The sequence below is a fragment of the Camelus ferus genome, chromosome X (genome assembly GCF_009834535.1).
Source record: "Camelus ferus isolate YT-003-E chromosome X, BCGSAC_Cfer_1.0, whole genome shotgun sequence".
NCBI lineage: Eukaryota > Metazoa > Chordata > Mammalia > Artiodactyla > Camelidae > Camelus > Camelus ferus.
The window spans coordinates 12,713,601-12,737,987 of NC_045732.1; the positions used below are offsets into that span (position 1 = coordinate 12,713,601).

Below are 24,387 nucleotides of genomic sequence, written 5' to 3' on the forward strand. Positions count from 1 at the left end.
AACAAACTATGGTTACCAAAGGGGAAAGGAGGGAGGGATAAATTAGGAGTCTGGGATGAGCAGATACACACTACTGTATATAAAATAGATAAATAACAAGGTCCTACTGTACAGTGCAGGGAACTATGTTCAGTATCTTGTAATAACCTATATGATAAAGAACATGAAAAAGGAATTTATATATGTATGTGTAACTGACTCACTGTGCTGTACACCTGTAACTAACACAACATTGTAAATCAACCGTACTTCAATTTAAAAAAAAAGAGAGAAAGAGAGATAAACACATCCCTAAGAGCCAGCCTGGTCCCTCTGGCCATGAAGCTCGCTGAAGCCCCGGTGTGACCACTTCCTGACTCTGCTCTCATTCCCTGGCACTGCGGGTATCTGGGGCCGGGCCACTCTCCGTGCTGGGGTGTCCCATGCCCTGTGGGCTGTAGAGCTGCATCCCTGGTCTCCAGCCAGAGACGCCAGCAGCTCCCTCCAGTCCGCCGTGACCAGCCCAAGACGGCTCCAGACACTGCCCGGTGTTAGTCCCAGCGGGACAAAGCCAGCCTAGCCGAGGAGCACTGGGTTCAGCGTTTTCAAGGAATCGCAGCGGGTTTAAGGCGAACAGGACTTTAGAGATGAGCCAGCCTCAGCTGGTAAACTGGAAGGGGGAAGGTCCAGAGAAGGAGGGCGGCCTGCCCGAGGTCAGGGCCCTGCTGAGTAGGAATTCCGGACCCTGAAGCCGTGCCCCGCTCCCCGGCTTCTGAGGGCCACCCTGGCTTCAGCATCCCCTCTGGGTTCCCTGGCCGAGCTGCGGACGTTCAGAGAAATATCCAAACTGGCAGGCGCAGCGTTTGCATCTCAGAGACAAGATGTGAGAGTCAGGGTGACCGTGGGTGGATGCTGGGGTCGGCGGCCCGGGGTGGGGCCAGGGTCCTCAGCCCCTTCCCCACAGGACACTCAGGCCACCTCGGAGGACAGGAACCCGCTCACTGCCAGCACGAACGGGGCCCCACGGACTCGTGTTGATGCACCCCGCCCAGAGGGACCACCCAGTGCCACTCCCTCCAGGGTCCCAAGCACGTTGTTAGCAGGATGGGGTCTCCCGACATCAGAGGGGACATTCTGAAATGAGATGGTGTAGATTCTGACAACGTGTCAGCAGAGAACAAACCCAGTCCTCTGTTTCTGCCGTTTTCGATCTAATTTTAAAAGGTGTCATGTACACCCCCCAGATTCCCGAACAGTCTCTCCCGCTTCTGAGAAACACGTCCCCCGGCACAGACCACCCGGAGCAAAACGGAGCAGAGGTTCTTCTGGGCTTTTCCAAACTTAAAACTTGAGATGTGTGCACCAGCGCGCGGTTTCCCTGAGTGGGAGTGGCCGGCGGCGGTGGCAGAAACAGGAGACCCCCAGATGGACTACTTTAAACCACAGGCATCCATCCTCCCCCGTCCTGCAGGCCAGACGTCTGAGGTCAAGGTGTCCCAGGGCCGCGCTCCCTCCCGAGGCTCCAGGGGAGGGTCCCTCCTGCCTCTTCCAGCTTCTGGGGTCTCCAGGCGTCCATCCCTGGGCTGGTGGCCGCCTCCCTCCCGTCTCGGCCTCCGTCTCCACGTGGCGTCTCCTCTGTGTCTGCGTCTCTCCTCTTCGGTCTCTTCTGAGGTCACTGTCCCTGGATGCAGGGCCACCTCCTCCAGGAGGACCTCCTCTCAGGCCCTTAACGTCATCACATAATGAAAATGAAACGAAATAGGATGAAATCATAGAAATAAGTGAAAGGAAAGGAAAGAAGATAAAATCCACACAGTGACAGGCAGTCGCCGGCCGCCAGCGGAAACCCCATGTCACCTGCCCTCCAGGAACAAAGACAAGACAGGAGACGTCACAGAGACCACCTCTTTATTGCAATGTTTTGCGCCCCTGCAGGGAGTCACTTCCGGGCCAAGACGGCGTCGTAGGTGCCCCCGGTCCGCCTGCAGTGGACGCGGGGGAAGCCGGCGGGCGCCAGGAGCGCGCGGTACTGCGCGGCCGTCCTCTCCCGGCCCTCCGTCTGCACCAGCATGTTGAGGGAGTAGAGCTGCGTGGTCAGCGGCCCCCGCCCGTCTGCGTCCAGGAGGCTCTCGATGACCAGGACGCCACCGCCTGCCACACGGAGAGCTGGGGCGTGAGTGAGGGTCCCCCAAGACTGAGGACCCGCTGCTCCTCCCGGCTCCCCCCTCCCAGCCCCCAGCCCAGGCATCCTCCCTCGTCGGCTGCACGGCGGGCCTGAAGCTGTGGACCCTCGCTTGCTTTCAGCCCCAGCACACGAGGGTGGCCCTGAGACGCTGGACAGGTCTGCACGAGTGACCAGACGTGTCTGTCTGTGTGTGTGCATATGTGTGTGCAAAGCCACCACCTCTCCAGGCCACTCGGGGTCTAAGCCAGCGGGGGCATGGGAGTCACCAGCGTCATCACCACGGATGACCAGCCCCCGGGAGACACAGGTGGGTGCGAGTCTGCTCCACCTGGACCCTAGGAGGGAGCGACTGACTCGTCTCGAAGACAAGGCTTCACAAATGCCTGGGCGGTGGGCTGGGAGGAGCGACTTGACGGTCCTTTCCAGATTTCAAGCAAGGCATAAAGTGTTTCACGTATTCCACACAAACGTGGGACGTGCTGAGCGCGCCTGGGGACGTGCAGGGAGCACGGGGGTGTGGACAAGGTCGAGGCCCCGCCCCTGCAGCTGCTACAGCCGCTCTGCCGGAGCAATGCCCCCCCTTTGGCGACTTGACTGCCTCATGTGGTTTTAATTCTGACTCCGCACACACTGGGCAACTACAGCCGTGGTGGAGATGCGGTTAAAGACGGGACGCGCACGTAAAGAACCAAGATGCTGAAGACAACAGAGTGAGGGGCACGGGCCACGCCCTGAACTGCCTCAAGCACCGGCTGTATACGCTGCAGATGGCCGATCAAAAGTCTCGTAAAGAGAGGGTGTCAAGATGTCCTCAACCTTTCAAACGCCAGCATGAAACAGGGAACACAGGACGGCGTGGACGAAGTGTCCGGCTTTCCGGACTGGGGAGGGGCGGGGTAGGGCAGAAGAGCCTCCACCCCCGAAGCGCAGCGCTGTAACGCGCGGGGCCTGAAGCCAGCACACGCCCTGGCTGTCTTTCTCGGCGCTTCCGGCGTCGCTGGGAAACAAAGCCGCAAGGTGACTGAACACAGCGCGCTCTCTAAAAGCGCAGAGAGCATCCCGTCGGGTTAGGAAGGTGACTTTTATATAAGCTCCAATCCATTTTATTAGGTGCCTGATCCTCAAAGAAAACTTAATCCAATAAGCATGACTTGAAAAAAAGGGCTTCATTGCCAATTACCGAGTCATGGGTCCTTTGCCACAACGAGCCCCAAGTGCAGGCGAGTCCCCCAGGGACCAAACCAAGACCCGCGCTCTATGTGCCCTGACTGGCGAAGGTGCGGACACGGTGCAGCTCCCGGCCTCGGGAGCAGACACACGGGGATGCTCACAGACAGAGCGCCGCGGAGCAGGGCCGGTGAGGACCGTCCCGTCAGATGTGGGCAGCGCTCCTGGCTACGGGGTCCAGGGAAGAAGGGCACGTGGATGGTGGTACACAGAGCACGAACCATCCGGGTGTGCCCTGCAGATCCGTGTATGCGCGGGTATGTGCATAAACACACAGACGCACGCATCCACACCCATACAGTCATGCAGGGTCCCGTACGTGTATACTTGATCTCTGAAGAGCGAGCACCTAATAGAACAGACTGGAACGCACATAGAAATCACCTTCATAACCTGATCGGGATAAACACGCACACACATATCCCCATGTATTCCCGTGTGTACACACACGTGCATAATACACCTGTCCACTCATGTGTGTATATGTCCACAAACACCCCCACATATTGATGTCTGTGCACACATGTGCATAAACACACATGCACATTCATGCCCACGTACGTGCATGTACATGTATGTGTATAAACACACACACATGCAAAGATACATACACACACATGCACATGCATGGTGGCCATTACACACACACACAAAAAAAACATATACACGTGCATGTCCATATCACATGCAGATATGTGTGCATGTGCATGGTCACACGTTAACTATGCACACCCACGTGCTCATGTACAAGGCACACATAGACCCACGTGTTCATGCATTCACATGTATCGTGCACACACCTACACACAGTCATACATGCCTGTGCACATACATCTGTACACATATATTATACACATGCACACGTATACGCACACATCCACACCTGTGCACGCTTCATGCACACACACACAGAACCCTACATCCACATGTACAAACGTAGGCACTTTTGCCTGGGTGCACAGCCATAACACACACGTACACATGTATACCTATGCATGTGTGCATATATCCGCATGCATACATGTACAGACACACATGCACGTGTACATACATGCACACATCCATATACATGGTCACACATACGTGTGTACCATTGTGTGCGAATCCATGTGTCTGTGTAGACGTGCACGTACATGTATGCATACCTATACACACAGTGCATCCGTGACCCCTGCGTATACGTGTACCTGCATGTGCAGATGCACGTATGCCCACATGCACATATGTACATGCAGTCGTATTTGCACACACGTGTGCATGTGTGTATATAACACTCCAACAAATGCGTACACATCTGTAATATGTACACAGATCCCCACACACGCATACATCCCTGTGCACATATACACACACACGACTGCATCTGTACACGCACGACGCGCACACACAGGTGCACAGACATCTATGCTCTTGTTTTCACCAAGCCGGCACAGGCAGACCCCCATCACAAAACAGCTCACTTCCAAGAGCCAGAGACAAGCAGGTTTGCGGGGATTGCACTTCAGGCCAGACCTCCCTGCAGATACGTCTGTACGCAGCGCTGGGTTCCCAAATTATGCAAGAGTCTCACCCATTTGAAAACAAAAACAGGAAAGAGAAAAGGCAAGCTCTCAAGCCCTGCGAGCGAACCGAAGGCCACGAGCCGGGCTGGGACTCGCGTGGGGGACACCACTGGGCATCACGTTTCCTGCGACTTCGGCGAAGCCAGGCTGTGGGACATGCAACACAGAACAGTGCAGGGAGGCCACCACGGCCCCCGGCAGCTTCACCGTGTGTCCAAGCCTGGGTGAGCTGCTTTGCAATGCCATCACGGAAGCTTCAGGGCGAGACAGACAAGGGACACTGAGGGCATTCGCAGCCAAGCCTCCAGCTGTGGGACAACATGCAGACTCCAGAACAATGAGCAGCCTGCCCTGTCGTGTCGGCTGGATTGGAAGTGTGATGGGGCACTGTCCCCGTCACACACAGAGGCTGTGCCCACGTCCTCGTGGGCCACCAGGATGGAGGGACCTCACAGGACAGCTGGGGCTCTGTCCCCGTCACACACAGAGGCTGTGCTCACGTCCTCGTGGGCCACCACGATGGAGGGACCCCACACGCACGTCGCCACGCGGCCCCACCACCTACCTGCCTTGCAGGCGTGGTGGATTCTCGCCAGCAGCTGAGAGCACTTCTCGTCGCTCCAGTCGTGCAGGACCCTGGCCAGGATGTAGAGGTCCGCATGGGGAAGGGGGTCTGTGAAGAAATCTCCTGCAACACAGGGTGGTGCCCGGGGGTCAGCCTGCAGCCCCGCCCAACTTGACGCCCCCCCACCCACCCGGCATGGAAAGGCCACCAGATCCCCCAGCTACTGACCTTCCAACCTCAACTTCAACCAAAGAAACGATGTCTGGGAAGTGGTTTTAATTTAGTTTAATTTAATTTAAGTTCCTAAGCTCCCCGTGTCAACAGCCAGCCCCTGCGGGACCCGGACGCACGCCACGGGCGTCAGGAGGCCCCTGGCGATCGGTCAGCAGCTCCTGCGCGATGAGCCAAACTGGACCGACTGTCCACACACGATTTGCTGGCTGAACAGAAATGCCCAAGAGAGACCCTTACTCGTAGGCGGTGGCACACGCTCAACTCTCGCACCATTTTTCCCACAAAAACCACCGGCGTGGGGAGGGACCCTGGGTGGGCCTGGGTGGGCCCGGGGTCACTCGGCTGGCTCTGAAATGCACAGCAGCTGGGGCGCGTGTCCTGCGTGACACCTAGGCTGCTCCCCGCGTCTCCTCCTTGCGCGGAGCGCCCCGGGAAATACGGGTGCCGGGGAGGTAGGGCAGGGGAAACGAGAGCCCTCCGAATGGCTTTTCCTCCCCTCAGTGAGGAGAGACAGGGTCTTTCTCCGGAAACTGCGGCCCCAGGGCCAAGTTCGGCCGGGCGTCTGCTCGCCTGCAGCCTTCAATGGAGGGAAGTCAGATCCAAGAACGAGGGTCCACACCCCTTCTGTCCCCTCTGGTGACCGACCGCAGACACCGAACCTCAGCCGTGAGCAGCTCACAGCAGCCTGCCATTTGCCTTAATCCCCCCAACCTCCGAAATCTGCTCCTTCACCGCATTTTCCAGACGAGCCATGGGAGTAAGACTGGCCGTGAGTCTCCAAGAAGCGGAGACCGTCTCCCCAGCGGTGAGATGAGGCGAAGATCAGGCTGAAGCTCTTCCTCCGCGCAGAAAATATAAGGGGCCCCAAAACTTGGTCATTGGGATTCAGAATATTTTTTAAAAAATTTTTGGGGGAGGGGGGCAGGTAATTAGATTTATTCATTAATTGATTTTTTCGACGGAGGCGCTGGGGATTGAACCCAGCACCTCGTGCACGCTAAGCGTGCGCTGTATCCCTGAGGTACCCCTCACCCTATGGTATTTTAATGCAATCATTTTTTAAAAAATCAACATTAACTACATCCTCCAAAAAAAAATTGTGATGGTCAGAATTTTAAATAAAAACGGTACTCAGCCCTTCAAGGGCACGATCCTGCACACCCGGGCCACCCAGAGCTCAGCCTCTCGGATCCAGAGCAGGTCAGAAGGAGGTGGTCCCGTCAACATCTGGGGACTGCCGGCCCCGTACTCAAGCCCAGATTCAGCGGTGGTGGCCTGTCCCATGAGACACCGTGAACTTGGGGGTGACTTTTTTTAAACAAAAGATAGCGAATTCATAGCAGATTTAAGAGTGGGCAGAAATGGTGTTTTCCTTCTGAGTGAGCAAAAAAAAAAAAAAAAACCCCACCAAAGGCCGGTTTCCTCTGTAAACTGGAAGACATGGCATCTGCAGGTCAGAATGCAGCCCGTCCCGGGGAGACACACCCTGTGTTTCCGTGGCCAGAGGGGGTCCCTTCTGGCTCCCGGCAAAGCCACCCTGGTCTCTGAGCCCCTGAAAGCTCAGAATCTTCTCAGTCTGCTGAGTCGGTCATTGTCCCCTCATCTTGCCGTCAACCGACTTCACTTACGGTCATTGATAAATGACTTGGATTCAGACACCTGCAGGGGGGTCCTGGGGCGGCCGAAGGAATTGGCCACAAACTGGGGGCTTAAAACCACAGGCATCCATCCTCCCCCGTCCTGGAGACCAGACGTCTGAGGTCAAGGTGTCCCAGGGCCGCGCTCCCTCCGAAGGCTCCAGGGGAGGGTCCTCCCTGCCTCTTCCAGCTTCTGGGGGCTCCAGGCGTCCATCCCTGGGCTGGTGGCCGCCTCCCTCCCGTCTCTGCCTTTGTCTCCATGTGGCGTCTCCTCTGTGTCTGTGTCTCTCCTCTTCTGTCTCTTCTGAGGACACTGTCCTTGGATGCAGGGCCACCTCCTCCAGGAGGACCTCCTCTCAGGTCCTTCACTCCATCCCATCTGCAAAGATGCTATTTCCATGTAAATTCTAATTCATGAGTTCTGAATGGATGTTAATTTTCAGGGGCACTACTGAGCTGCAATACAACGCTCAGGAATTAGCTGCAAAAAAACAGCGCGCCTTCCCAGTTTTGCGTCCATCACGAGTAAGCTGAGGGCAGGCATTTGGAGGGTGGGGGAAGTCACGCGGACCGTCCGCTGCCGGCCTCTCCGAAGCCCCCCACCGCCACTGCCTCGGGCTCCCCGCGGACACAGCGCACGGAAACCCACCTTCACGGAAGCTGATCCGTTCCTCGCCCGCGAAGGAGAAGTGCTTCTCCGCCATCTGTACCACCTCCGGGATGTCGAAGACGGTGACGCGACACGCGGGGTACAGAGCCACGCACTCCTTGGCCAGAGCCCCAGAACAGCCTGCGGGTGGACACAGGACGGGCGCATGGGGGTGCCCCGCTCCGGTCTTCATGCCTGCACTGTCCGTGCGCCCCTGAAGTCCAGGGTGTCTTCCCGGCTGGACGGGCCCGTACGCCCGTCTTCCACACACGCTGTGAGCTGACCGTGTCGTCCTGGGCCAGGGCGTCTGTCCCCGCCAAGGGCAGACAACAGCCAAGCAGGGGCCGGAGCGAGACACGCATGAAGGACATCTCCAGGGAATGCCCTGATGAGAAATCAGGGGGAGCCTGCCCACTGCCACCGGCGTGCACGCCCTGGGGCTTCTGCTCGTGTTTTCATCCCCAGCGGCTCCCTGAACTCTTGCTTTGAGTGACCACTAACACCGGTGGACCTTCAGAAACACGTGCCTTCCTCACCAGGGATGGTTTCCCGACCCCTCATCCCTACCGAACGGTGGCTGCAGCTTTCCGTGCCTCTGCTGTGGGAGCAAGAGGGTTTGCCGAAAACAGACCGTGGCGTAGCCGGCATTTCTACGTCAGAGGAGCCCCATCCGGTAAGATGGGCAGGAGGACCACCCGCCCCGCCCGCCTTTGCTCTACTGATTCGCCCCAAGCCTGGCGTCTAACCTGCAGACCTGGCTACCCACCTTTCCCATCCCCGTCGGCGACAGAACACAAGGTTCCCAAGCGAGGGGTGGTGGCACGTGCCCCCCACAGGACCCCAGAACGTGCGGCCGATCCCTGCAGGCTCGCACGGCCTTCTGCCTCCGCCAGGAAGGCAGCACGACAAGGCTGTGCTGTTGGAGTTTCATCAGATCCTACCCCTCCACCTCCTCGGGGAGTTCTGACCTCTGTCCACACGGAGACCCGCCTCTCTGCCCCACGCCCTCGCCCTTGGGGCCACTGCTCGCTGGCAACGCTGGGGAACTAGGACCAGGACAGCCGTCGGGTGTGCAAGAAAGGCTTTCTCCACGGTCCTGCATGGGTTTCCCATCTCCTTCTGTCATCAGCTCTCGGGGAGCCGGCACAACCAGGGTTCTCCTCCTGCTCTGCTGGTGGGAGCGTAAACGGGTGCAGCCACTACGGAGGACACTGTGGCGGTGCCTTAAAAACTGAAAGTGGACTTACCACGTGACCCAGCAATCCGTCTCCTGAGCGTAATATTGGGAGAAAACTCTAACATAAAAAGATACACTCACCCCAGTGTTCCCAGCAGCACTATTTACATTAGCCAAGACATGGAAGCAACCTAAATGTCCATCAACAGTTGATAAAGAAGCTGCAGTATATTTATACAATGGAATACTACACAGCCATGAAAAAGAAAATAAAGCCATTTGCAGCAACATGGTTGGACCTGGAGATGATCATACTAAGTGAAGTAAGTCAGACAGAGAAAGACAAATACTGTAGTATCAATTATATGTGGAATCTAAAAAAAAAAGATGCGAATAAACTTATTTACAAAACAGAAACAGACTCACAGACACAGAAAACAAACGTATGGTTGCCAGGGGAGAAAGGAGGTAGGAGGGTAAATTAGGAGTTTGACATCAGCAGATACAAACTGCTATATATAAAATAAATAAACAACAAGGTCCTACTGTGCAGCACAGGGAACTATAGTCAATATGTTGTAATAACCTATAATAAAAAAAGACCTGAAAAAAATCATGTTACTGAATCACTCAGCTGCACATTTGCAACCGACACAGGCTTGTAAATCAGCTCGACTTCAACAATAAAAAAAAACAAGGGTTCATAGGCTTGAATCCAAGTACAGCCCCAACACCGGGGGCAGACACTCACCACCGAGGTCGCAGATGAGCGGAAAGGGGGACAGGTCGAAGGCGGCCAGCACGCTGCCCCCGCACACGCTCCACACCTCCTGCAGACCCCGCATGAACAGCAGCTGCTCGGCTTCCGACCTGGCCCGTGAGAGCACGCCCGTCAGAACCGCATCACTCCCACGGTGGGCCGCGTGAGCAGCAACCCAACCTGGGGAGCCCAGGGCCCAGCAAAGCACCGTGTCCCGCAGGCCTGCGTGTAAGCCTTGCGTCTGCGGGTTGGAGTCTGCGCTGCTGGAGATGGCGGGGCTCAGGGTGCCCCCGGGCCAGCCGCCCACAGACGCCCAGCTCCAGGAGACCGTGAGCACAGCGGGAAGGGATCACCTGTCTCTGGAAGCCATGGATGGAGAAGGGGGTCTCGCCCCTTTCCACCGTCAAAGGAGCTCTGATGCTCTTGAATCAGGGAAATTCAGACAGCGTCCCCCACCCCACAGGGCAGAAGGAGGGTCTGCTCTGCTTTGCAAGTCCGGGAGGGAGTCCACCCACGCTGGGGCGAGGGCTCCAGGCGGTGGGGACTCAGGGGGATGGGGAAGAGACGGTGGGAACAGGAGGGGTCTGGGAAGGGGGCGGAGGTGAGAAGGAGGCAACGGTGCTGGGTGCCTGGGGGTCCTCTGCATCCCCTGCCTCCTCTGCCTGCTCTTGGAGTCTGCTATGTGGGTTTGGTGTCGCTGTAGGAAGACGGGGAGGGGAGGGGAGGGGTGGGGAGGGCACCGGCTCCTCTCAGGACCACCAGCTCTCTACATCCTTCCTCCTTTTCCCACCACACCCTCTGGGCAGCTACACACCCGGCACCTAGTCCTCGGGGCATCACCATCTCAGAATTTTTACAGCAGAGCTGCATGCAAAGCACGAGCCCCGTGTCTTTGCACAGAAAACAAACAGACAGACAGACGTATTCCCTGGGTAACTGCAGCCACAGGAAAAGGGGTGCCTCGTTTTTCTACCGAAAAACAAAGATAAAAATATTGGCATCGATGCGGGACATGGACCCAGACAAACATCAGAGCTGCCAAATCTGGGGATTTTTTTTTTTTTTTTTAAGAAATGATAAATTAAGTATCAACTTTCAGCTCTCTTCTGTTTGGCTCTGTTTGGCCCCAATTCTGCAGCCCTGAGTTGTAGAACCAAGCACGGCCCCCCAGAGCTGGCCCTTGGCGTCACCTGTAGATGGCGGTGAAGAGCTGCTCCGCAGGGGCGCCGAAGGCCTTCAGGTACTGGTTCCTCCCTTCTCTGAAAATGGGGGGGGGGGGGGGGGTAGGCGGTCACTGGGGTTCTGAGAGGCGACTACCCAGGATGCACACAGGTGGCCCCAGACCCCTGCTCACGGCACGCAGGGAACCTCCTTCGGGAACCCAGCACGCTCCGGAATTCCGTTCCCGCGTGCTCTACGCGAGCTGGACGTTCGGGGCCGCAGGCTCCCCGATGCGAGCGGAGAAGCCATGGAGGGGCCGTCTAAGGAGAGCGGTCCCCTGGCGTCTGGGCAGTTGGAACCTCCTTGCCGCTGGAGAGCCAGCTGGCCCGCCCCCTCCTCCGTGGCGGCCAGGGTGAAAGATTTCCGGGTCCTCACCCCACCTTGGCCAGCTCCCCCGATGCCCAGGTGAGCTGCCCCCCTGTGACTTGTCCCCTCCCAACCTGGCAGCCCCGAAATCAACCCCCTCCCCTTTCACGGATAATTGATGAGCCAGCCTTTGGTCACGTGAGGCACCCTGTCCGCCCGACCTTCAGGAGATGGCGGTGGAAAGGCCACTAAGAGCAGGAATCCTAAACCAACACGAGGCAGCCTCGTACGGAAGCACAGGGCAGAGGTGAGCAGCGGAGGGTCACTCTCCATGGCTCCAAAGCTGGCTTCCTTTTTGCAAGAGGGACGAGACGGTGAGGTTTTCGTTCTTGTCCCCTCGGGCACCTTTCACCCGGTGCTTGCTTGAGCTCCCCCAATTCTTAAATTTTTATTTTGGGGCGGAGGTAATTAGGTTTATTTGTCTATTATTTATTTAATGGAGGGACTGGGGATTGAACCCCAGGCTTCGTGCATGCCAAGCACAAGCCCTACCACTGAGATCTACCCTAACGGCCTCCCAGCTTCTTTTTTTTTAACTGAATGGGTTCCAACCTCAAACACTTCGGAGATCACTGTTAAAATCTACATGTCCTGTTTCTTGGGGCTTTTTGGGGGGGATTACGTTTATATATTCATTTTTTTTTTGATGGAGGGACTGGGGATTGAACCCAGCACCTCGTGCATGCTAAGCACACGCTCTACCCCTGAGCTAGACCCTCCCCCCGACAGCCTGCTTCTTGGAAAACACACACCTCAGAAGCTGTGGCAGCCGTGGCCTGACGTTGCCGCGTGGACGCAGCGGTGGGAGCTCACGGGAGGCTGGCCCTTTAGACGGGCGTTCAGTGTCAGCTCTGCCTCTGTCCCCACCATGCCCTCTTGGCTGATTGTGACACGAGGCCCCTGACGCCTTGGTCTCCTGCAAAGACGTGCCACGAGTCCCCGGGACCCCAAGCTTCAGGCCTGTCCCTCATGCAATTGACGCCCCAGCCCCGGGGGATCCCCCGCCTGCAGCTCTGCCCCGGGGCCGCCTGGGGACACTCAGAACTGCATCCCCAGCTGCCCTGGAGGTCAGTCTCGCTGCACGTGACTTGGGAGCAGAAATGTGGAGTCGGACAGTGATGGTAACCACGAAGGCGCTGAGCGGTGTCTTTTCCGAAATCAGTGGTAGAGCCTGGCCCTGAGACTTCCACGGCTAATGAGCTACCGCCAGGCTCGAGGCGGGGCTCAAGGTGAAACAGTTCAGAAAGAGAACGCGCGGGTGGGGAGGGTGCAGCTCAGGGGTAGGCGGCGTGCGTAGCAGGCATGAGGTCCTGGGTTCCCTCCCCAGTCCCTCCATAAAAATAATTAAATAAAAACCTAATTATCTCCACCCCTCCAAAAAAAAATTTAAAAAATAAAAGAGAAAACATAGAGCCACGGTTGTCAGCGGGAGGCAATTCCGTCCTCCCAGGGAACACAGGGCAACATCTGGACACTTTTCCGGTTGTCACCACTGGAGAAGTGGAGCTCCTGGCGTGTGCCGGGTGGAGACCAGGGACGCAGCTCCACGTCCCACGGGGCACAGGACACCCCCACCCCATCAGAGGGTCCTCCAGCCCTGGGGTCAGTCTTGTGGGCTGGGAACCCGTGTGCACAAAAGCCATCGCAGTGACATCAGCCTGTGAGGTTTCCCACCCTCGGTTCTGGGCCACCTCCCCCTCCCCTCGGAGACCCGAGAAACACAGGGGTTCTCATCATGGCGTCATTCGAGGAATCCCGTCGGTCACCCCCAGGCGACTTCAGACACCTGCTCTGCGTTTCTGAACCGAGTGATGCCGTGTCTGATTCTCTGGCAAAGCCCGCCTTTTGTCTCCCCGGGGACGCCCCGAAAGCAGCCCCCAGGCAGCCCTGGGGACTCGGTGATGCCACACGCACCTCACGGCCTCAGCCAGGTGGCCCCAGCACGCTGTAGGTCGTCCTGGCCATGTACAGCAGCATGTTCTGCTGGGACCTGGGGCCGGTCCTGGCCAGGTAGGTGCTGGCAAGCTCCGTGTTCCCATAGACGGCTGCAAACAAACAGAAAGGACAGAAAACAGACATGAGCCAGACGTCACGTCATTGCTGACGTGCATTGCACAAAATCCCTCCGGGTGGCTGGCCCCTGGTCCCGGCCGGTGGGCACCTGGCGCACCTGTCGGCTTCAACTTTGGCAAATGCTGTGGGAGACCTTGTGGAGCAGGTGGAAGTGTTTATTGCAGTCTGTGGATTCTTAATAACTGGTTTAACACTCAACAAATGGGGGGGGGCAACACCCCGACTCGTGAAAAGGAAACAAAGACTGGGGAGGGACGGGGGGCTTTTTGGCCGAGCTCAGCTACGCGGCAGGGGGCCCGGCCGGGTGAAGGACACAGTCTTCACTGAAAACGTGCGGGCGGGCGTGCAGCCCCCAGGCTGCAGAGGACGCCGTGCTCTCTGGGCGGGCCCTCAGCTGGGCTCCGAGCTGCCCCGTGCTTCTGCCCTGCCAACCCAGGGAGGCCTCGTCCCGATCAGGAGGGTGGCTCTGGGCAGCTCAGGGCCGCACGTCCAGGGCGCCTCTCTGGTGTCCGAGCCTGCATCCTCCTCTCCTCTCCTGGGGACCCAGCCGTGGTGCCTGGGACCCCACTGTGGTCCTGTTCCCTCTTAGCGCAGGAGCACGCTTGCCCCGCTCGCCAAGAGTAACGTTCCAGCCTCTCATCATCTCCGCACAGTCCATCACACCTGACGGATGCTGTGGGTCTCTTATGCGGACCCCACGGCAGAGCTGGAACAGGCTCTCCGCCCACCTGGCCTCCGAGGTGAGCGTCCGAGCGCCTCCTTCCTGCCCACCTGCCCAGCTCCTCACCGGCCTGGGCTGAGTGTCGGCAGGCACCCCAGGCCCCCCCCCCGAGGTGGTTCCCACCGTCCGCACCCTGCACAGGTGCCCCCTGGCCGAGGTCAGCACGGGGTGCAGGTCCAGACGTGGCAGTACCGGCAGGGGAACGGGGTGGGGGGTGCTCTGCAAAGGCTGTTCACGCGCCGTGCCTGCCGCCGGTGGCTCTGGCCGCCGTGCACCCCGACACCTACCTGGTTTCCAAGCCGGGCTATCTGAGCACCGGCCACGCCCCAGCGACGTCTTCCTGCTCAAGGTAACCCATTCCCCCGTCTCTGCACCCCCGAAGTCCGGCGGGGACTCAAGTCCTTGCGGCAAGCAGAAGGCCCACCCCTCGGGCCTCCCACTGGCCTGGCACCCGCTCCTGGAACCCTGGCCCACTGCCTGTTTGGTCAGTAAAGTTTTATCAGCACCCTGGCCCCACCAGCTAGTTGATCAATAAGGTTTATTGGAACTCAGCCCCACCGTTTGTTTCCATGCTGTCTCCGGCTGCCTGGATGCTCCAAGAGCAGAGACGCGAGGCGGCGGCAGGGGCCGCGGGGCCGGCCCGCAGCGCCGAGAGCCCTGAGCCTCTGGCCCTTCACAGAAAAGGACGTGCCTCGTGTGCCTATTTTAAACACCTTCTTCGAAACAGGAAGGACACTGACCTTTTCCTCTCCTCACGTCCACTTGAAGCAGCTTCAGGGACACACAGGCGTCCAGCAGTTGCTCTGTCCCTCGGGGGCTGCTGGCCAGGCGTGCGGCCACCTCCGCCGACGCCAGGGGCCCCGGGGCCTCGGCCAGAAGGTCGAACACTCCCAGCTCACAGGCGGAGAACAGCACCTCGGGGCGGGGGCAGAAACCAAAGCAGCTTTGATCCCGTTCGGAGCCACACGCTTAGAGGCACACAGGCCACGGGGTGGGTGGTGGGGGTGCGTTCGGAAACGCCGCGGAAAACAGGACGGTGGTTCCTCAAAGCCCTAAGCGTGGGAGGACTGTAGGATCCAGACATCCCTCTGCGGGGTGCGGACCCCCAAAGGCTGGAGCAAACAGCGCGGACACCCGTGCTCACTGAAGCAGCACTCACAGCGGCCCAAAGGGGGACGCCACCCACGTGTCCACCGATGGAGCGGTGGGTGGACAAACAAAATCTAGCATAAACGCAATGCACTGTAGCGTCCAGTCTTAGAAAGGAAGGGAGGTCCGACACAGGCTGCGATGCGGACGGACCCTGAATACAGGATGCTCAGAGAGAGAAGCAGACACAGGACACAGGGTGTGAGTCCAGTTACAGGAAACGCCCAGAACACGCAGATCCACAGACACAGCAGGCGGATTCGGGGTTGTCCGGGGCTGGGGGAGCGGGATGGACTGACGGCTCACATGAGAAGGATCAGATTCATAAGGATTAGGAGTGTGGGGGCTGGGGCCTGGGGGGAGACAGAGGGGGAGTGAGTGCCTCATGGGGACAGAGCCTCAGTTTGGGAAGATGGACGCGTTCTGGCGATGATGGTGGGGACGGCTGCACAACAGTGGGAATGAATTTGATGCCTCTGACATGGGCACTTAAAAACGGTTCAGATGGTCAGTTTTACACTGCATCTGTTTTAACACAATAAAAAAAATTTTTTTTAAATATTTTTTAATGATGCTTCCACCTTGCACCCAGGAAGCAACTGCTCCTGCTCTGTTAAGTGCTAAACCAGAATACTGCCCCATCCTGCAGGGACTGGATGGGCTGGTCCCCGGGGAGGGTGGGGACCAGGGCGTAGTGGGGGCTGCCCCCGGAGATGCAGGGTCCCACAGGGCCATTCACTGGCCGGGGGGCCGGCGGGGAGCAAAGATGGGGGAGCAAAGATGAGTGAGCAAAGATGAGGGAGGCCGTCTGTCTCTCAGGGTCAACGGGGGTCACCCTTGGGAGCAGGGATTTGGAGAATGGGGGACAGAGAGCGCCTTCTGCATTTTCATTCCAAGCCCTTCCCTATGCATTTTGATTTTCCAAACAAGGAAATATATATATTACTTTTTTTTCTAAAGATGTCAGTGGTGTTCCCTACACGGTGGTGTTTGAGTCTTAAGATCGGTTGGTTATTTTTTTTTTCTCCTTCTCTGTCTAAAGAAGTGAATAGGTCACGCCTTCAAATAACACAGAAAAGATTATTAAAAAAAAAAAAAAAAGAACAAATTGCTAATGCAGTTGTCCCCTGGCACACTCATTTTGGGTGGGTGCCAAGGCCCCGGGCCACCACACGGATGTTAGCCGTGAGAGGTGGGTCACAGACGTCCTGCCCACGGGGACACACGTAAGAAAAAGACCCGCCTCTTTGTTAACGAGGGAACTCCATGCTTCCTTTGCCGCCAACACTGGGAAGCTCTCAAAATGCATGTCAGGGAGGGAAGTGTCAAGCTATTAACTCTGAATTCTTTGATTATGGTTCTGTTATTTTTTTTTTTTTTTAATGGAGGCACCGGGGACTGAACCCAGGATCTCGTGCATGCAAGGCACACACTCCACCTCTGAGCTACAGCCTCCCCCTAAGATACTATTAATTCTTACTCTATTAAGGCAGCCAAACTTGTGACATGTGGGGCTACAGGACTCTGATGGGGGGCGTCCTGTGCACAGCGGGGTGTGGAGCTGCGTCTCTGGTCTCCACCCGCCGTATGCCAGGACCTCCCACAGTTGTGACAACCACAAACATCCCCAGACTTTGCCAAGTGCCCCCCCGGGGCCCCGCGCAGTCCCTGTGCGAGAACCACTACATGAAACTAAATTTCCATCAGCTCTTACTCTGCGAAGGTTGCCTTCACTCTCCTTAAGATTGTATCCAATCCTGTTCTGTTAATGTTGCATTCACCCTTATTCTGTTAAGATTGTATCAACTCTTGTTAAGGTCCCACTAATTCATATTGTATTAAGGTTGCATTTAGTTCTACCCTATTAAGATGGCATTAGGTGGATTAAGTCTAATTCTATCAAAGCTGTAACCCCTGGGGGAGGCAGGCTGTGTCTTAGGGGCAGAGCATGTGCTTAGCCTGCATGAGGTCCTGGGTTCAATCCTCACTTACCTGCATTAAAAAAATTAAAAGAAAATAAAGAAATAAACCTAATTACCACCTCCACCTAAAAAAAAAAAAAAACCACACAAAAACAGAAGAAGTAAAAAAAGCTGTAATCACTCTTGCTCGACTGAGATGTTATTAACACTCATCCTATTAAAGTTGTATTTGGGTTTTTTTTTTTTAATGAAGATTTTATTAGCTCTCGTGCTATTAAGTTGTATTCAATTGTGTGCTACTACGATGCATTAGTGTTTATTCCGCTAACATTGTGTCTATTCCTATCCTGCGAAGTCGGCGTTAACTCTCACCCTGTTCTGGTTGTGTGAGCCCCTGGGTTCAGGTCGCTTCCACTCCGCGTATAAGGAACCTTCACGGACCCTTACTCTGTAAGGTTGCATGACGTCTTATTCTATTAATGTTGGATGAACTCTGGTTCTACTGACATTGTATTGAGTCTTGCTCTATTAAGGTAATTAAGTTTTATTCCAGCAAGATGGCATTGGCTATTGCTCTGCTGAATGGTGACAGCCCAATGCTGTGGAATCCCATGGACCAGAGTGACTTTCCTCCCAAGACTTACACGCCCACGAATGCCCCCGTGAGCGAGCAGCCCCACCGGCTGGGGGCAGGCTGGCAGCACGGCGAGGTCGAACAAGGGAAAGGCACCAGGTCACGCCGTTTTCTGTAAAGGAGCCCCTTTTCCTTTTCTCAGTGGGGCTAAAAGCGGCAGACGTCACCCTTGCGGGGGGGGGGGGTCTCCGGAGAGGAATCCGGGGCACCCCGCCCTTGGAGGGGGAAGACATCTCACTTCCGTTTTCAGTCCCCTCTCCCTGAATCTGAGCGCCCCCGTCGGAGGATGGAGTCAGCACAGACCACGCACGAGCTCAGAACCCGTGGCGGCGTGGCCAGAGGCCACCACGTCATCACATTCGTGAAAGCTGCCACAGAGAACGTGAGACACCACGCTCGTCCGTGCTGGCGGGTTTGGATCCACCACCAGCTGCAGACACCCCTAGCCCCCAGTCCCACCCCTGGTCATGCTGCCACGGAGCCTCACCCCCCACCTACTGACGGACATGCATCTCTCGGCCCCAAGGGTGTTCAGCCACCCCGTGGGGAAGCTGTGTGTCCTCAGAATTGCAGGTTCACTCCAAAAAGCCCAGAGGAACCCCGTTCTCCCACCCGAGAAGCCCAGCCACGGGTCCTTTCCTTCCACCTGCCTCTGAACACCTTATTTTTTTTTTAATTTATGTATGTATTTTATAATATATTTTTATAATTGAAGTATATTTCATTTACAATATTATAAGTTACAATACGTTACATCACTATACAATATAGTGACGCACAAGCTTTAAAGCTTACACTCCACTTACAGTTACTATAAAAGCTTGGCCCTGTTCCCCGTGTTGCACAGCACATCCTTGTAGCTCATTTTACACCTGATGGTTTGTATCTCTTAATCCTCCATCTCCACCTTGTCCCTCCCCTCCCCGTCTCCCCACGGGTCACCACCAGTTCCTTCTCTGCGTCGATGAGTCTGTTTCTTTACTGTTATCTCCACTCCTTCCTTTCAGATTCCGCATCTAAGTGACATCTCACAGTATTTGTGTTTCTCTGTCTGACTCATTTGTCTCAGCATAACGCCCGCCAAGTCCATGCACACTGTGCCCCAGAAACGAACCCAACATTTTAAATCAACCCCACTTCAGTTACAAAGCAAACCACCAACCCACCCATTTAAAATTGGGGCAGAAGCGCTGAACAGACTTTTTTTTCCAGAAGAGGAAACGCGGACGGCCAACAGGAGCACGAAAAGGTGCTCAGCATCGCCAACATCAGGGGAAACGCAGACCAAAACCACGACGAGGCAGCACCTCGCACCTGTCGGCACGGCCACCGTCAAAGAACACTCAAACAACAAACGCCCCAAACAGCTTTGTAGCCGGCGAGGCTCAGCTCCCCCGAGACACAGGATCGAGTCTATCCCCAACGGCGCCGGCGTGCGCCCGCGCCGAGACCTCCACCCACCGCTCATCACGTCATTCAACAGACCGGGCAACGGTGAGCCTTTGAAAGATAAAACCAGACTCCAATTGCCTCCACTTTTAATTTTTTTACTTTGTTACTTGTTTGATTTTTTTGAGGGGGGAGGGTTGGGGAGAGAATTTCATTAATTTTTTTAACGGAGGCACTGGGGATCGAACCCAAGACCTTGTGCACACCAGGCACGCGCTCTACTCCTGAGCTACAACCAGCCCTTTGCCTCCCCTTCTCTTATTGAAGCAAAATTCAAGCAGCGTGAGAATCACCTTTAACCATTTTCGACTAAAGAATGCGGGGCGTTTAGCCAGCTCACAGTGTTGTGCAACCAGCCACCTCTGTCTGCATCCAGAACATTCTCGTCGCCCGCCCAAAGGAGACCCTGTCCCCGTGAGCCGTCACCCCCATCCCCCAGCCCCTGGCACCAGGAACCCACTTTTCTGTGTCTGTGGGTTTGCGTGTCCTGGGCGTTTCCTGTAGACGGACTCACATACCGCGTGTCCTGTGCCTGCCACTGTCACTGCGCACACAATCTACTCACCCACGGGAAGGGGTGACACGCTGATTCTGCTACGTTGTGGGCGAACCTTCCACACCCGTCTGGATTTTAAATTTTAGTGTGGAACAGACAAGAACTCCTACGTTACTCTACTGCTATGTGATTTTATTTTTTTTTAAAGCATATTCAATACCTTGTGGTCACCTATCATGAAAAAGAACATGCAAAGGAATCTATGTATGTGTATGCATGAGCGACACCCGATGCTGCGCACCGGACGTGGACACAACATTGTAACGGACAAGACTTCAATGAAAATAAATACATAAAATGTATTATTTTTAAAAAGATGCAAATGAACTTATTTACAAAACAGAAACAGACTTACAGACACAGAAAATGAACTTATAATTACCAGGGGTGGGGGCCGGGGGTGGGAAGGGACACACTGGGAGTTCGAGATCTGCAGATACTAACTACTATGTATAAAACAGATAAACCAGTTTATACCGTACAGCACAGGGAACTCTGTTCAATATCTTGTAGCAACTTATAATGAAAAAGAATATGAACAGGAATCTATGCGTGTGCAGGCAAGACTGACACACGACGCTGTGCACCAGAAACTGACACAACGTTGTAAACTGACTAGACTTCAATTCAAAAAAAAAAAAAGAACTGTTTCCAATACGTCGATACATGTGTTTTAGTGACCATCGCCTCATTTCTCTTCGTACCTATTTCAGGCTAAGCACTTAAGAACTTCATTCTGAGACACGGTCCATGGTACCAGCAGACGTCCCAGAAGGGCCCCGGTGGCCAGCCTTCTGCGCATACACTTGGCCATAGTTCCACAACACTCGCATACTCCCAAGCGAGGCCCCGTCCCCATTAGGCACTCAAGCCCCGCTCTGCCTCCGCAGCTCCCTGCAATGGACCCCGAGCCAGGGGATCGCCGCCCTACCTGGGACACCATGAAGCCGTTGCAGTGCTCCTTGAGGAGACGGTAGGCCTGGTCCTCCGGGGAACCCATCTTCCTCCACGCCGGCCTGGCTTTGAGGACCCCCCGGCTGTCCCAGCTTCGGGGACCACGGGTCTATAAGGAAGACGCTGGGGGCGGGGGCCGGCCAGGGGCTCAGCGCTGCCGTCAGAAGCTCCTTGCTGGAGGCCCGGGAATGAGCTCAAGTCAGGTCACTCTAGAAAATTCCATAAGCCTCATTAAAGGGATGACAAATCTTGTGGGTCCCACCTGGGTTTCAGCTCAGCCTTCTGTCCTTGATGAGCACACAGCCCTAAAACAGCCTGTACTCCCAGCCCCACGCCCTGCCCCTCTTCCACCACCAGCTGTGGACAGATCCAACTCCAAAGTGCTCACCAGTCCCCAGCGCCAATGACGCAGCTGATGGCCTGAAGCCTCTGTGCCCCTTCCTGCGTGGACAGAGTGGGCATATTAATTTTCTACAGTGGCCGTAGCAAATGAATCACAAACTGAGAGGCTTAAAACCGCAGACGTCCATCCTCCCCAAGTGCTGGAGACCAGATGTCTGAGACCAAGGTGCGTGAGACCAAGAAGGGGCCAACACGAGTCAAGGACAGACAGCTTTACAGAGAAGCAATGAAAAACTCTGGGACTGAAAAAAAAAAAAAAAAAAAAATTGCCACGGAAACGTCCCCTCAATCTTCTTTATCCATTCATCTATTGATGCGCACGTAGGTTATGACAAGATATTGAACACAGTGGCTGGAAACTGACACATTGTAACTGACGGTGCCTCAATTAAAAAAAAAAATAACGCACACAGAAGAGGAGCCAGCCACGGACGGGAGACTGAACATTTTGGAAAAATAGGGTTGTGGGCAGAGTCATCGAGACACTGAGATCTTTCCTCCAGGAGGATGGAGCGTCTGGGCACCTGGTGCATTTGCGTGATTAAAGCACAAGCAGCCATGCTGAGCCTAAACGCCCCCCCGCCCCCGTGGCTGCAGGCTCTGTCTGGGGTCTTCAGTTAAGGTGATTACTTTAGTAATGAAGTGGGGTGTTGAGAAGGACCAGGGCACTCTCAGAGATGGAAGCATAACCTTTGAAATTCAAGGTCGCTGCTCAGACTCAGGCTTTCAGAAGCAGGAGGGACTCGGAGCCAGTGAGGTTCCCACCCCGTCCGGCGTCCGGCTGTTTGCTAGGTCAGCATCAGACCCCCGGCCCCTCCCTGGACGGTCCCCACTTCTTGCCAGAAGAAAACAGACGGCATTCTGACCGCAGGGAGTTCTCACTGGCCAGAAAAGAATTTACGCTGACAAGCACTCTTTTAAAAACGAGCCTGGCTTGTGCGTTTAAGACCAAAAATGTAATTAATTCTGAAACTAAATGGTGGTGATGGTTGCTGTCCTAAAAAACCCACTGAATTGTACACTTTAAGAAGGTGGATTTTATGGTATGTGGACTATATATCTGGCTTTGCTTTTTAAGACTATTTTTATTAGGACAGTTCTGGGTTTGCAGCAAATTTTAAAGGGAAAACAGAGATTTAGCAAGACCTCCAGCCTTCACACAGGCATTGCCTCCCCAGTAAGGCTGTGTTTAAGGAATAAAGCACACAGGTATACACAGGAGGGATGTTGGGCTTGGCTGCAGACCTCACCAACACAGCAAATACTGCCGGAGTGAGTCACACGAATTTTTTCCTTTCCTCCTGACCATTATGCTAGACTGCAGTCTGTCCCCTGTGCAGCAGCTTTGCCTTAAAAAAAAGAAAAGAAAAGAAAAGAAAAGAAAAGAAAAGAAAAGAAAAGAATGCAGCTACTATAATTAAAAACACTTCATGCTAAAAAAACAAACAAAAAACAAAAAAAACCCCAAAAAACTAGCCATTCTCTGAGCCTTCAGCGAATCCTGGTCCTAATGTCAAAATCACAGGTACCGTAACAAGTAGAATAATAATTTAGAAGTTGGAGAGAGATGATGAGAATTGCCCCAACGTGACTCAGACACCAAGTGAGCAAATGCTGTTGGAAAAATGGCACTGGCAGCTGTGTTCGAGGCAGGGTGGCCCCAAACCTTCCATGGGGTTGGGGGGGGGGTGGGGACAAATGATCTCTGCAAAGAGCAATACAACACGGTCCGCCCGTACGTGGAAACTTAGGAAGGTCTGGAACAGGAAACTGGCCCCAGGTAACCGCACACACAGGCTGCCTTGAAATGCAGTCTGCTGCTCTGTGCAGTGGGGCTCCCCGACCCCGGGCTCTGTCTCCTGGGATCCCCACCCCCCCGTCAGGACCTAAGACACACGGGTGCGGGGCAGACGAGACCCAGGATGCTCCCCTACTTCTGATCAACAGGAAGCCGGGAAGTAGCATCCTGTCTTGCTACAAACGACCACTGGCGTGTAAGGAAAGCTCTCACGTAGACCCGAGCACCCGGGAACACCGCCTCTGAGGGACGTTTTCCTGCCTGCCCGGCAATAGTAAGCGGGCTTTACCTGACGGGGACAGAGGCACCCCTGCTCCCGGAGACAAAACCCCAAACCCTGGTCCCCAGCACGGCTCCCGCTGTAGGAAGGCAGCTCCCCCAGGTTTGTCTGCTGAGTGGGTGGCATGTCTGTGAGAAGGTCTGAGGAAGGCTGGGGGGGCGGTGGCTGCAGGAAGTGGGGTCCTCTGATACGTGGACCATGGGGACATCTGGCTCCTCAGAGGGCCACCCTGACGTGAGCCACACAGCTCTGTCCTCGGGACCCACAATGGGATTGAAGGAAACACGGAAGGAATGGCAAGATTTACGTGGCACAATCCTCAACTCTGAGTGCATGTGGGGACCGCCTGGGCGAGGGTCCGTTCACAGACCTCCACCTGGGCTGGTGCGGACCCCCCGAGGCAGGAAGTCAGGCCTTGGGATTTTTAAATGCTCGCCGGGTGACTGACATACCAGGAAAATACAGAATCACGGATTCAACAAAATCTAGTCATTCGGTGAGAAATGGCTACATCAGTCCCAAAACACATTAGAAAAAGAAAAATCAACATTGTAGCCTCTCTGAAATTGGGATGTTACACGGAAACGGTATGGCTCAAGCGGCAGAGGGCGTGCTTAGCATGCACGAGGTCCTGGGTTCAATCCCCAGGACCTCCTCCAAATGAAAAAAAAATTAAATAAATAAATGAAATTGAGATGTTGCATGGGGTTGAGTGTCCCCCTAAATTTCCTGGAACCTCTATTTGGAAACAGGGTCTCTGCAGACGGGATGAAGTGAAGGGCCTGAGAGGAGGTCCTCCTGGAGGAGGTGGCCCTGCATCCAAAGACAGTGACCTCAGAAGAGACAGAAGAGGAGAGACGCAGGCACAGAGGAGCAGCCACGTGGAG

The 24,387-nt window shown here is 55.4% G+C and overlaps 1 protein-coding gene across 1 annotated transcript; it reads right to left on the reverse strand.

The window, feature by feature from the left end:
* Nucleotides 1-1,891: 1,891 nt before the first annotated feature.
* ASMT (acetylserotonin O-methyltransferase) lies at nucleotides 1,892-21,657 on the reverse strand. Its single transcript, XM_006192858.2, is given in 9 exon segments — nucleotides 1,892-2,130; nucleotides 5,519-5,641; nucleotides 8,039-8,179; nucleotides 9,967-10,085; nucleotides 11,166-11,234; nucleotides 13,477-13,508; nucleotides 13,510-13,607; nucleotides 15,097-15,271; nucleotides 20,998-21,657. Coding segments are annotated over 9 exon segments (1,038 nt in total). The 5' UTR covers nucleotides 21,067-21,657; the 3' UTR covers nucleotides 1,892-1,918.
* Between the last annotated feature and the right edge of the window lie 2,730 nt (nucleotides 21,658-24,387).